General features: G+C 49.7%; 1 protein-coding gene across 1 annotated transcript in view; it reads right to left on the bottom strand.

Annotated features, from left to right (window-relative positions):
- Positions 1–13,076, bottom strand: part of ADCY2 (adenylate cyclase 2) — a 454,325-nt gene that overhangs the window by 426,546 nt on the left and 14,703 nt on the right. Inside the window, exon 2 of the mRNA XM_027520567.1 lies at positions 8,763–8,960. Within this exon, the coding sequence (XP_027376368.1) occupies positions 8,763–8,960 (198 nt within the window). The remainder of the gene's footprint in view (positions 1–8,762; positions 8,961–13,076) is intronic.

Below are 13,076 nucleotides of genomic sequence, written 5' to 3' on the forward strand. Positions count from 1 at the left end.
CAGGCTAACATCAGCCATCATAGACAACTGCTTTCCTGACCCGCCACCTTCTCAACAGTCTTCTTATCTCAAAGGGAAGGTCCTAAGTCAGTGGTTTTCAGCTGAGATGCAATAGATTTGCTTTGTTAGAAAGTCATAAATTAAAACATCACCTAGGGTTTCCCTGCTGTCTCAGTAGTCAAGAATCTGCCTGTCAATGCAGGAGAAACTGGTTCCATCTCTAGTCAGGGAAGTTCCCATAGGCCACGAACCAACTAAGCCGGTGCCCCGTAACTACCGAATCTACATACTGCAACTACTGAAGCCCGTGTGTACAGAGCCTGTGCTCTGTAACAAGAAAGGCCACGGGAATGAGAAGCCCATGCCCCATGACTAGAGAAAGACAGTGCGCAGCAGCAAAGACGCAGCACAGGTGAAAATACATACATAAATTACATATATATATATATATATATATATATAATATCACCTAAAAGTTAAGGCTTCACTAAGTGAACCAAAGATACCACAAAAAAGGAAAATGTCATGTCATGCCTATAAAAACCCCAAAGAAGCCTTTTCCTTATCAGACAGGCAGAGCAAACCAACCTAACATGCAAACATTTGTCTACAAGGCAATGCGCTTGATCACAGGTCATTTTTCTCTTTCTGTTCCTGACTGTGGATGATTGATTTCAGCAGGCTAGTCACACATAAGAACATTTCTACTTCTGCAGACCCTGGTTTTAAAATGGGTCAAAAACCTCCACTGCTGCTGCTGCTGCTAAGTCGCTTCAGTTGTGTCTGACTCTGTGCAACCCCATAGACAGCAGCCCACGAGGCTCCCCCATCCCTGGAATTCTCTAGGCAAGAACACTGGACTGGGTTGCCATTGCCTTCTCCAATGCAGGAAAGTGAAAAGTGAAAGTGAAGTCGCTCAGTCGTGTCCGACTCTTAGTGACCCCATGGACTGAGGCCTACCAGGCGCCTCCGTGCATGGGATTTTCCAGGCAAGAGTACTGGAGTGGGGTGCCATTGCCTTCTCCGAAAAACCTCCACAGCATACATTTAATCTCCAGGTGGACTTGCAGTTTAAGTGAAAGTCAACATCAAGAGCAGCTGTCAAATATCTAAGAGTGGGAAGTAAATATGAGAGCCAACAGGCCACAAGATGGGATTGGCTTCCTGCAGCAGGAGACTGTCCTCCTAGGCAACAGGGTGCCTTCCATGAAACGCTATCATGAGTTGAATGGTGTCCTCCCCAAAGATGTGTTCAAATCCTCACCCCTATACCTGGGCCAGCCAGCCAGTGAGTGTTCAGTTGTGTCTGACTCTCTGCGACCCCATGCACTGGAGCTCACCACGACAAATTCCTCTGTCCCATGGAATTCTCCAGGCAAGAATACTGGAGCGGGTTACCATTTCCTATTCCAGGGGATCTTACCGAACCAGGGATCAAACTCACATCTCCTGCACTGGCAGGTAGATTCTCTACCTCTGAGCCACCTGGGAAGCCCCACCTGTGAATGTGACCTTCTTTAAAATCAGGGTCTTTGCAAACATGGTCAAGTTCAGCAGAAATCATGAGAGTTCCCTAAGTCCAATATGATGGGTGGCCTTATAAGAATCGGAGAGACACAGGTATAAGAGCACCATGCGATGATGAAGACAGATGTTGAAGAGGTGTGTCTGCCATCCACTGAGTTTCCCAGCAGCCACGTGATGCTGGAAGGGGCAGGGAAGGGCTGGACCCAGAGCCTTCGGGGAAGCGTGACCCTGTCCACATCTTGATTTTGGACTTTACGCTCCAGAGCTGGGAGCCACTATTTGTCAACTGTGATGAGGCCTCTCTGGATAGGACCTGGCTATCAGGAAGGCTGCTCAGACAGGAAGAGCTGCTGTGCCAATGTGACGGCCCCGGGCATCCGCAAAAGAGGGGACTGGGGGCCCCAGACGTGCTGCCACTTATGTCTTTAGAAAAACAAAAATGATCCCTTCTCCTAAAGGAATACAGGAGACTGATACCTTGTTTCCTCCTCTCCTAGCCAAGTTTAAATTTTTCATGTGGTTTCCAACCATTCAGGAAAAGAAGGTCAAGTGCGTTGATAGCACCTCCACCCTTTGATCATGAGGATGTCATCTCGCACACGATGGGGAGGGGGGGTTGGTGGTGGTGGTTTAGTCGCTAAGACGTGTCCAACTCTTGTGACCCCATGGACTGTAGCCCACCAGGTTCTTCTATCCATGGAATTCTCTAGGCAAGAATACTGGAGTGGGTTGCCACTTCCTTCTCCAATGGGCAGTGGGCAGGGGATTTCAGCAAACCCAATCCAAGCTGAAGCAGGCGGGCAGACCCTCCCTGCAGAGGTGTGTGTGTATGTGCATGTATGTACACTTAGCATGTATGTGCACTTAGCATGTATGTGCGCGTGTGTGCACTTAGCATGTATGCATGTGTATGTGCACTTAGCATGTATTTGCGTGTGTGTACACTTAGCACATACACACAGCACTGTTAACAGGAACCCCGAACTCTGCGGTTTACCACCCAGCTTCCCTCTGACTGCTGGAACCACCAACAAAATGTCATTTTTAAATAATTCTCGTCCAGGAGGCGGCTGCATGGAACACACGTCAGCTAGGTGGGGATGATGGCAGCATGGGCTGGGAGAGGACTCAAATCGGGGGTGACATGAGCTGAACTAAAACTACCAGCGACGCCAGGTCTCCGCACGCACTCAGGGCTGGGAGGCCAAAGCCACCAGCTTCTTCTCCATGTTTTCCTTATTTCACCAGCGGCTGCTTCCAAACCACGTCGATGCCCAACCTCCAAACCTGCCACCTTTTCTCCAGCGGGTACATTCTCCAGTCCACATGCTGCAAAATCATGCCTCTCTGATCAAAAGCAGAACCATCAGTCTGAAGTGGTGCCCTGGCCACTCAGGACAATTTCAGTTACTGAGCCTTTAAGAACTGGGTCTTCAGAAGACAACATGGACAGGCAGCCTTGGTAAACACAGAGTTTCTTAGACGCAGCCCCGCAGACACTCGGGCTGGGTGATCCTTAGACATGCTGCTGGCCCGTGCGTTGTAGGCTGTTTGTAGGATTCTCAGCAGCATCTCTGGCGTCTACGCACTAGATGACCCCTAACCAGGCTGTGATAGTCAGAGATACTGCCAGACTGGGAAATGTCCCTGGGGGTGAAACTGCTCCCAGTTGAGAACTACTGGGATCCCAGGTAAGGCTGCCCTCTGGAGTCAGACCCTCTGAGTTCAAATCGCCTGTTCCGCTCACTCCCCAGCAGCCTGGCTGTGATCAAGGGACCTGTGTGGAAGTCTAGGTGCTGGGTGAGCTCGGGTACCACGGCACCCACCCCACGGAGCTATGAAAAGATGGAATGGGTTTGTGGAGGGAAAGTACCCAGAACGGGGCGGTGCTGTCCAGACGACACCGGTGCTGGCGGCTCCGGTCCTGGGTTGTGTGCTGGCTGTTGATGGCTGAGCAAAACTCCACCCACACGTGTTGGGAAGAACCAACCTCAGCAGAACGAGATCAGCCTTTGCCCTAGGCTCCTGGGAGTGGATCACTCGGACCCCAGGAATGCCCCGCCTAACAGGACTGTTTGTGTCCCTGGAGGCTCTGGCCAGCAGACCATCTGAGATGTGATTCAGGAAGGGGGCTCAGGGCCACACAGAGTCCGCTCTATCTGTAGAGGGGCTGAGACCCACAGCCAGCTGTGCAGGGGCACGCAATGAGTCCTAGGCAAAACATGGGCACACGAGGGTCTGATGACGCTCCCAGGGAGGCGCTATTCCCCACACATGGCATGACATGCTATAGCTAGGAGGCCATGGCTGTTGTGTCTCCAGATGGACCAGACAACAGATGCTCCACACTCTGCAGTTCTCCTGCACACTCTCCTTGGCTGATGCTAAACTGTGTTCTTTAGGAAACCATGCGTGTGTGCTAAGTTGCTTCAGTCACATCTGACTCTTTGTGACCACATGGACTGTAGCCCACCAGGCTCCTTTGTCCATGGGATTCTCCAGTCAAGAATACTGGAGTGGGTTGCCATGCCCTCCTCCAAGGGATCTTCCCTACCCAGGGACTGAACCCAGGTCTCATAGCTCCTGCATTGGCAGGCAGATTCTTTACCACTAGTACAACCTGGGAAATCTGTAAACATGAGTATTAACAGCTTTCAAGGGTTCTGTAGGTCCTTCTGCAAGTTATTGAACCTCATGGGGGTCTTGGGATCCCCAAACCTGCCACTGTTGTCAGCGGTGAGGGGGGCCCCGTGTGGACTGTCCCCATCGGTGCACCCCAGCCACTCCTCACAACAGCACCGGGAGTGGAAGCATCCTCTCTCAGATCAAGCCTGGAGCTCACTCCCTCAAGCACAGTGAACCGACTGACACTTCCCGGAGGTCAGAACGTCAGCGTTCATCAAGGGGCCTGCATCTGTGATGTTGACACCAAAAGACGCCAGGGAGACAACTTTGGGTTAACCGGGCAGAATGACCGCATTTCAGGTTTCCTCCTGAACGATCAGGAGTGTTGGGAAGGAGTTCAGACTCCAGCAGAGGAATGGGGCTCAAGTGGCCTCTTCTGTTTGTTTTTTATTTTCTTGCATTTAGAATTTTACTGGAGGGTCTAATGATGTGCACATGTCAAGAAGAAATAAGACATTAACATTGGAATGAAATAAATAAAGCTTCCTATTCATAGATGGCGTGGACACAGCGAAAAATCAAAGGATGAGCACCACTTAGCTCAAGTAATTTCTCAGGTATTTGGACAACCAACAGGGTTGTCCCCAACAGGACTTACTGTCCAGCACAGGGAGCTCTGCTCACTATTATATACGAAGCTAAATGGGAAAGTACTTTGAAAAAGAATATATACACATTCGCTCTCCTCCACCGCGGGTGCCCAGCTCAACTCTTCTCTTGGGCACCCCATCTCCTTCTAAGTGGGCGCCTCCAGCCCCCGTTGTGTGTGTGCGTGTGCTCAGTCTCCTAGTCGTGTCCTCTGTGACCCCAAGGACTGCAGCCTACCAGGCTCCTCAGTCCATGGGATTTCCCAGACAATAACACTGGAATAGGTTGCCATTTCCTACTCCAGGGGAGCTTCCCGACCCAGGGTCAAACCCACATCTTCTGAGTTGCCTGCATTGGCAGGCGGACTCTTCACCACTACCATCACCTGGGAAGCCCTTACTCAACTGTGAGTGTGTGTGTGAGTGTGTGTGTATGTGTGTGTGTGTGTGTGTGTGTGTTACTTGCTCAGTCATGTCCGTTTCTATGCAACCCCATGGACTGTAGCCCACCAGGCTCCTCCATCCATGGGATTCTCCAGGCAAGAATACCAGAGTGGGTTGTCATGCCCTCCTCCTATACTCCAATATAAAATACAAAGTTAAAAGAATAAATTAATTAGTTCAAAGTGGACCTCTTTTGGCAAGAGGTGTGAGCAGCCCCACAGCATGAGGCAAGTGGCCCGGAACAGCTGTGCCCCTAGAGGCGTGCCCAGGCCATGGGGGAGGCCGGACCCCCTGCATGCCCCATCGACAGGGCTGAGGCTCCATGCAGGAGCCCACCCTGCCCAGGGTCCTGGCGGCGTGAGGCCGACAACCCTGACGTGGGTGGGATCACGGGCAGGGGCCAAGGTGAAAAATATCAGCATGAGGTTGTAAACACCAGCATCCAAGCTAAAGCCAAGAAACAGAGCCAACCAACCAACAGCTGGGAAATTGATTTCAAGTAAACGGAAGTCAAGTGAAAGTGAAAATGTCAGTCGCTTAGTTGTGTCTGACTCTTTGCGACCCCATGGGCTGTAGCCTGCCAGGTTTCCCTGTCCATGGAATTTCCCAGAAAAGAATACTGGAGTGGGTTGCCATTCTCTTCTCCAGAGGATCTTCCTGACCCCAGGATCAAACTCTGGTTTCCTACAGTAGAAGCAGATTTTTTACTGCCTGAGCCACCTTAGCAAGTAAAATGACTCTGAAATAAGGATGCTTAAGGCGCTCAAGCTCATCATTGACTCAACGGACGTGACTTTGAGCAAACTCCGGGAGTTGGTGATAGACTGGGAAGCCTGGCGTGCTGCAGTCCACGGGGTTGCAAAGAGTCGGACACAACTGAGAGACTGAAAAACAGGAACGGAGATGCTTAAAGAGGTTTCTTACAAACAGGCTGAGAGCAGCAATAAAACCCGAGCGTGTGTCGTAAAACCAGAAGATGAGTAAAAACAGAAAGAAGTGGACACACATACAAATCCAACAGCAACAGACGGGAAAGGAAAGACCCATCTACTAAGGCGAGTCCTGCGCCAGCAGCTCAGGGTGCCATGGATGGACGGCACCGATAGGTGCAAAGACACAGCAGGGAGCAGTCCGCGGGGAAGGAGTTTCGTTCTCCGGGCGAGACGCTGATGAACAGCTATGTAACACGCTCTGCAGATGGCCTAAGTGCTGAGGGAGGACCAGAGAGGGTGGGGGTTGCCTGGTGCGAGGGCAGCCAGACACCTGGGGAGGCCGCTTTGGGGAAGCCCCCAGATGAGGTTAATGAAGCAAACACGTGAGTGTCCCCCGATCACGACAGGGTCTGTCATTCACGCAAAAAAAGGAAGCTCAGAGAATTCTGAACAGAAGGAGTATTTGTCCTTCCAGACAGCAAAGTGAAAGTCGCTCAATCGTGTCCGACTCTTTGGAACCCTAAGGATGTACAGTCCATGGAATTCTCCAGGCCACAGTACTGGACTGGGTAGCCTTTCCCTTCTCCAGGGGATCTTCCCAACCCAGGGATTGAACCCAGGTCTCCTACATTGCAGGCAGATTGTTTACCAGCTGAGCTATAAGGGAAGCCCAAGAATACTGGAGTGGGTAGCCTATCCCCTCTCCAGGGGATCTTTCCAACCCAGGAATCGAACCAGGGTCTCCTCCATTGCAGGTGGAGTCCTTACCAACTGAGATATGAGGGAAGCCTCCAAACAGGAAGTCTTCTTCGAAAGCTCCATTGTTAAAAGGTGGCTGCAGTGCTAGGAGAGACCCGGGATCCATGCCACAGACGGCAAAGATGCTCTTAACCTGCTTCCTGCTTCTGTCCTCATGCACTGGGGTGACGGTGGAGGGACGGTGGACCACGTGGGCCACTGAGAGCAGCAGGTGAGGGTGTGCAGGGAGCAAACGGGGAGCAGAGGCGTGGGGGCGGCGCCCAGCGCTGCAAAAGGCTTGAGTCGGGGAGTGAAGAGACACCAGGGGAGCCTCTCCGAGCACGGAGCCTCTTTGGGGAAAGGGACAGCACCGTCTCCATCTGGGCCCCCGTCTCAGCATCCTTTACACCAGAGAGACCAACCCGAGTTCACTCTGCCCAGCCTCTCCCTTCACAGAAGGAACTGAGGGTCAAAGATGAGGATGCTTTGTCTGAGATTGCAGGACAGAACTCTCTGGAAACCCCATTTTTGGGCTCCCTGTGGGCTCTGTGCAGCTCAGGCCCTTGCCCTGGCACTCGAACCCCCTTTTTTTTTCTCTTTCTTTTTTTATTTTTCAAATTTTGAAAGTATGATAACACATTTACAGGAGACTTGAAAAATACAAAACAAGGGTACACATAGCTCTACTAGATATTATAATTATTTTCTAAGTAGATAAATTAAGGTTTTTCAGTATGACAGTCTCAATATGAAACTGTCAAAAATTAATAGAAGGAAGAGACAGGAAAGTATAAGGATATAGTAGACCTGAAAAGCACCATTAACCATTTCAGCATAATTAAGATTTATACAGCATTCGCACAACAGTAGGATACAGATTCTATTCAAGTTCCCATAGACTATAAGGACAGAAAACAAGGTGCAAAAGTTGCATGGTCTAAAGGTATTGAGATCAGACAGAGTCTGTTCTCTTTTCACTGTGGAATTACGTTAGAGATCAATACCAAAAGATAATGAAAAGTAACACACACATCGGCACTTGAATCCTTCCGTGTGTTCCACCTTGAGTCTCTCTTCTCGGCCTCCCCAGCAACTCCGGGGAGTCTCCTAAGGACTGTGGCTCCTGCGCCTCTCCCTCCCCATCTCTTGGCCCCCAGCAGCTCAGCAACAGCCCTCCTGGCATTCAGCTTCCTCTCTCCCGCTACGGCGACAGAACCCCTTGGCGTCAATTACAAGCTTGAAGCTAGTAACTAGGATACCCGCACCCGCGCCTGGAACCATCTGATCAAGCAGCCAGCAGACGAGAGCCACGTGGCCCCAGCACAAGGGGAAAAGCCCACTGGACTACAGTCTCCTAAAGACCTAGCATCCCCCAGACATGGCCCTCTTCTAAACCAAGAGCCTCCCGGGTTCAACATGAGGAACGGCGGGTCTCCCTGCTGTTATGGCATCATCATGTTGACACCAAATCTGGAGATCCAGTCCCTGAGCAAACAGTTCAAGTTCAGTCTTTGCGACTTCAAGGCACAGACAGCGGTGCCCACCCCAGGGGGTTCCAGAACAATGGGAGAGTCAAGGGGCTGGAGGAGAAGGAAGTACTAAGGCGTGGTGCGAGTTGCAAAGGCAGCCTCAGCCATTGGAAACAGGTGACAAGGTTAGCCCGGGCGGCCCCTGACCGCCGGCAGGTCTGATGAGTTAAAACGGGCACCAGGTGACTTCACTCTGCAGAGCCCCGTGGGCCAGCTATTTCCGAAGATGGTCTTCTCAGCCTCTGTTTCCAGTCTGGGGCCAGGTGTACAGAACCTGGTATGTCACAGATCAAAACACAGAAAGCATTTCAACATCTTACCTGGTCCCAGGGAGAGACGGTGCCCCCGAAACACATGAACAAGTAGCCCATGGCCACGAGGCAGATCCATATCACCAAAGAGAAGAGGCGCAGCAGCTTCTTAAACACCGACTCCACGCACACCAGGATGAAGATCGCAAAGAAGATCGCCAGGGCAGTCGGAACTGTGATTAAAAATGCCACGTGGTCTTCAACTTCCTAAGGAGAGGGAAAAAAACATCACAAAGGGACAATTTACAAAGCCTGTGGTACCCATGACTTGTTATTAATATCGAAATGTTATCAACATCAGTCAAGGTTTAAACAGATCAGGTTTTAAAAGGGACTTCAGAAGTAGAAAAATTTGAACTTTCAAAAATTTAAGTTTATTATTAAATAACCATGTTTTTCTACATAAATAACCCAATACTGGGCTTCTCGGGTGGTGAAGTGGAAGAGAATCCTCCTGCCAATGCAAGAGAAGTGGGTTCAGTGCCTGGGTTGGGAAGATCCCTTGGAGGATGAAATGGCAACCCACTCCAGTATTCTTTCCTGGGAAATCCCATGGACAGAGGAGCCTGGCGGGCTGTAGTTCATGGGATCTCAGAGTTAGACACGACTGAGTGAATGAGCACACGCAATCCAGGACTGGATATTTATACAAAACAGCCATGCCGTCGAATGCAAATTTTCCCTGGTAAATGAAGAAATGGATTTCATTCAAAAGCAAATGCAAGAACACAGAATGTAAGGATAAAATAAGGCAAACAACTTCAGACAATCAGGTATGCTCTAATCATAGGAAATTAAGGCCTGCAAATGATTTTGAAATGATTTATTAAAAAAAAAAAACCTAAATACTATCTTGGATTCTAAAGCTAGAAGCTTTTCTTTTAATGCATTGCAATTAATGTTTTAACAAGATCAAGGTTAATAGAAAAGGGTCAGAAAGTACTAAAAATAGAAGATGAGAGAGTGGGAAATATTTAGAAGACTGTGCCATTTAGCTAGCTTCCTTTTCCGCCTTTCTTGGGCTCTAGCAGCAAAAGGAAAATGGACATTATTAGCCTGTTACTAATGCATTTTTTAAAACTCTACATTTGCACACTAATAGGCATTTTCTATTCATCTCTATCTAGCCACATAACCCTTCAAATGCACACTATTACAATTCCACACAATACAATAGACCTTGCATTTCCTCTGATTATCCAAACCTGGATTTAGGCTTCAGCTTCTCCAAATATTCTGCTGGAAACTTGCTCTGAACAGCACACGCCATGGGATGGAACACAGTGTAAAAGCTTTAATCTTCAGCTAATACATTTAGTTGATGAAATACTCAAAGGAGTTTCAAGCAAAACAATCCATATAGCCAGGGCCCTAAGAACTTTCACTGAAGTTTCGGAATATTAACACTTACAGTAGAGGGCTTCCCTGGTGGCTCAATGGTCAAGAATCTGCCCGCCCATGTAGGAGACATCTGATTTGGGAAGATCCCACATGCCACGGAGCAATGAAGCCCGAGCACCACCACTACTGAGGCTGCGCTCTAGAGCCTGGGAGCTGCAACTGCTGCAGCCCACGGGCCCCAGAGCCCACGCTCCACAAGAAGAGAAGCCACCGCCATGAGAAGCCCAAGCACTGCAACCAGAGAGTGGCCCCCGCTCACTGCAACTAGAGAAAAAGCCCATGTAGCAACCAAAACTCAGTTCTGCCAAAAATAAGAAAAAAAAAAAAAAAAAAACTCAGAAGTTACAGTACAACCTGGGACATATGGGGTAGGTCTTTCAAATACCAGAGTCTGGGGAAGCCCGCACCTTTTCTGGTGGGTACAGGGTTCACTCTGGGCCACGAGCATCTCTAACTTCACCCTGGAGATGCCCCACCACCTCCTTCAGATATCAGCCCATTGACCACAGGGAGTAGGGCAGGAAGGCGGATGAGGCACACCAGGAGAGCAGGGGGGCCTGGACCACCTTTAGCGCCTTCTCTTCCCTTTCCTCTCTCACAGTTAAGTATGTCGAGGAACAACTGGGAAAAAGGCAAGAGCAACAATAATCACAGCAAGTACTCACGTCAGTTGCTATTGAGTTGCTAAACTGTGTCTGACTATGACCCTATACACTGCAGCACACCAAGCTTCCCTGTCCTTCACCATCTCCTTTGCTAAAATTTATGTCCTTTGAGTCGATGATGCCATCCCACCATCTCATCCTCTATCGCTCCCTTCTCCTCCTGCCCTCAATCTTTCCCAGCATCAGGGTCTTTTCCAATGAGTCAGTTCTTCGCATCAAATGGCCAAAGTATTGGACCTTCAGCCTCAGTCTTTCCAATGAATATTCAGGGTTGATTGCCTTTAGGATGGACTGATTTGATTTCCTTGCAGTCCAAGGGACTCTCAAGAGTCCTCTCCAGCACTACAGTTCGGAAGCATCAACTCTAACATGGATGTTTTTCTGCTAAGCACTCAGATACATTAAGGTCTTTTATTCTTACACCAGCCGTATGAGTGTAGGCATGGTTGCCTGCACAGGTGAGAAAATGCAGGCCTCTGAATGGGAAGGAGGCACCAGGGTCATGGGGCTGACGGAGAGAACGGGGCTTCACCCAGGGAGTGGTCTGTGTTGCCATCACAGCAGAGCCCCGTGCCCTGTGTGCCTAAACGATGCACGAGCCCAGGTGTAGCCAGTTCCCCAGTGGCCGAAAGAATGTTTCCAGAACAGCCAGAAGACAGAAGGGCCCAATGGGATGTTCTCACAACCTCCCTCCCCTACTATTTCTGTCCACGATTAAGTGCCTTCTTGTACTCTGACCTTTAGACACAGGTTCCAATCACTGCAAAAGGTTGTCCGGGATCCACCCACACCACAGTGCTCCCCAGTACCCAGGCACCACGGACCAGGGCACACAAGGACACAGTAGCCTGTTTTCTGAGGACATCTCATTCAAGGTCATGGCTGCTGCGCACACAGAGCCATGAAAACGTGATTTTACTTTAAACTTCCCCAAATGAAGTTAACTGAGCTGCGAACAGAAAGCCAACCCGTAGAGAAGCAGGACAGCTGCCTTCCTGGTGTGGCTTTTCCATCATTTCATTAACCCCGAAGGAAAGCAACAACTGTTGACTGTATTGGCTTCGGTTATCCAGAAAGGATGAAAGTGGTGTGAAAACCTGCGTGACTGTCAACTGAAAAGTGTGAGTCACTCAGTCATGTCTGAGTCTTTGCGATCCCACAGACTATAGCCTGCCAGGCTCCTCTGTCCCAGGAAATCTCCAGGCAAGAATACCGGAGTGGGTTGCCATTTCCTTCTCCAGGGGATCTTCCAGACCCAGGGATTGAACTCAGGTCTCCTGCATTGCAGGTGGATTCTTTACCGTCTGAGACAGCAGGGAAGCCCATCGAGTGAAAATCAGTAGCTAAAGGAACAGAGAAGCTGTGACCTGTGTCCTTATGGGAAGAGGAGGATGAAGTACACAGCCCATAGGTGCTTTCCCTGCATTTCTCTGCTCAAAGATCCAACTGTGAACAAGGGAAAGACTCAGTGCCTTGGTGAGCCAGGAACATTATATAATAAGACTTGATACGGGTTTGGGGTTTAAATATTGGCATCTCTCTCTTTTTTGTTTCTTACCATCAGGGTCTTGATCCCAGACAGCCCAGTAGTCTGGGCTGCAGGGCGGCCTCTCCACTAGACACAGTGGACATTGGTCCCCTAATATTTTTAGGGCCCCACAGAAATGCTTTATTTCTTTCAAAATCAGAACAACAAAAGACCCAAGCTTCTAGTCTCAAAAGATACATACACCTCCGTGCTCACCCAGCGTCAACTAGGACTGTGAATGTACGTTTAGGGAAGAAGGGCAGACAAAGGCCTCTCCATCCTAAAAGGACCCGAGGGCGTCGTGTCCCTGCTCACCGGATGCATGGCATTGCCTGGCCCACCCCACCCCCCAGAGAAGGACTCCCCCAAGCTTTGAAGTCCTGTCCCCAACCCGGGCAGGGAGGCCCGTTCCCAGATGGCCCGTGGCTTCACACAGTCAGTCTCTGCTCACAAGGCCAGTGGTCCCTGACCACTGCAAAACCTGAGCCCTTTGAAGAATCCCAGCTCTTCCAGAAAGAGAACAGCCGTCAATTTATTCTGCGTTGCCTTTTGAACCTTAACTCCAAACAAGTCTTAATATGGACTGCTCCACTAAATAGAATCTTTTGTAAAGAGGGGTCAAGGGAAAAAAAAACAGTAGCGTATTCATTAAAAATGTATAAGCTTATAAACCACATTCTTTCCTAGCCCTGCATTTGGATCATGCGTTTTTCTTAAGGCAAATAAGTA

This window comes from Bos indicus x Bos taurus, chromosome 20 (assembly GCF_003369695.1).
Source record: "Bos indicus x Bos taurus breed Angus x Brahman F1 hybrid chromosome 20, Bos_hybrid_MaternalHap_v2.0, whole genome shotgun sequence".
Lineage (NCBI taxonomy): Eukaryota > Metazoa > Chordata > Mammalia > Artiodactyla > Bovidae > Bos > Bos indicus x Bos taurus.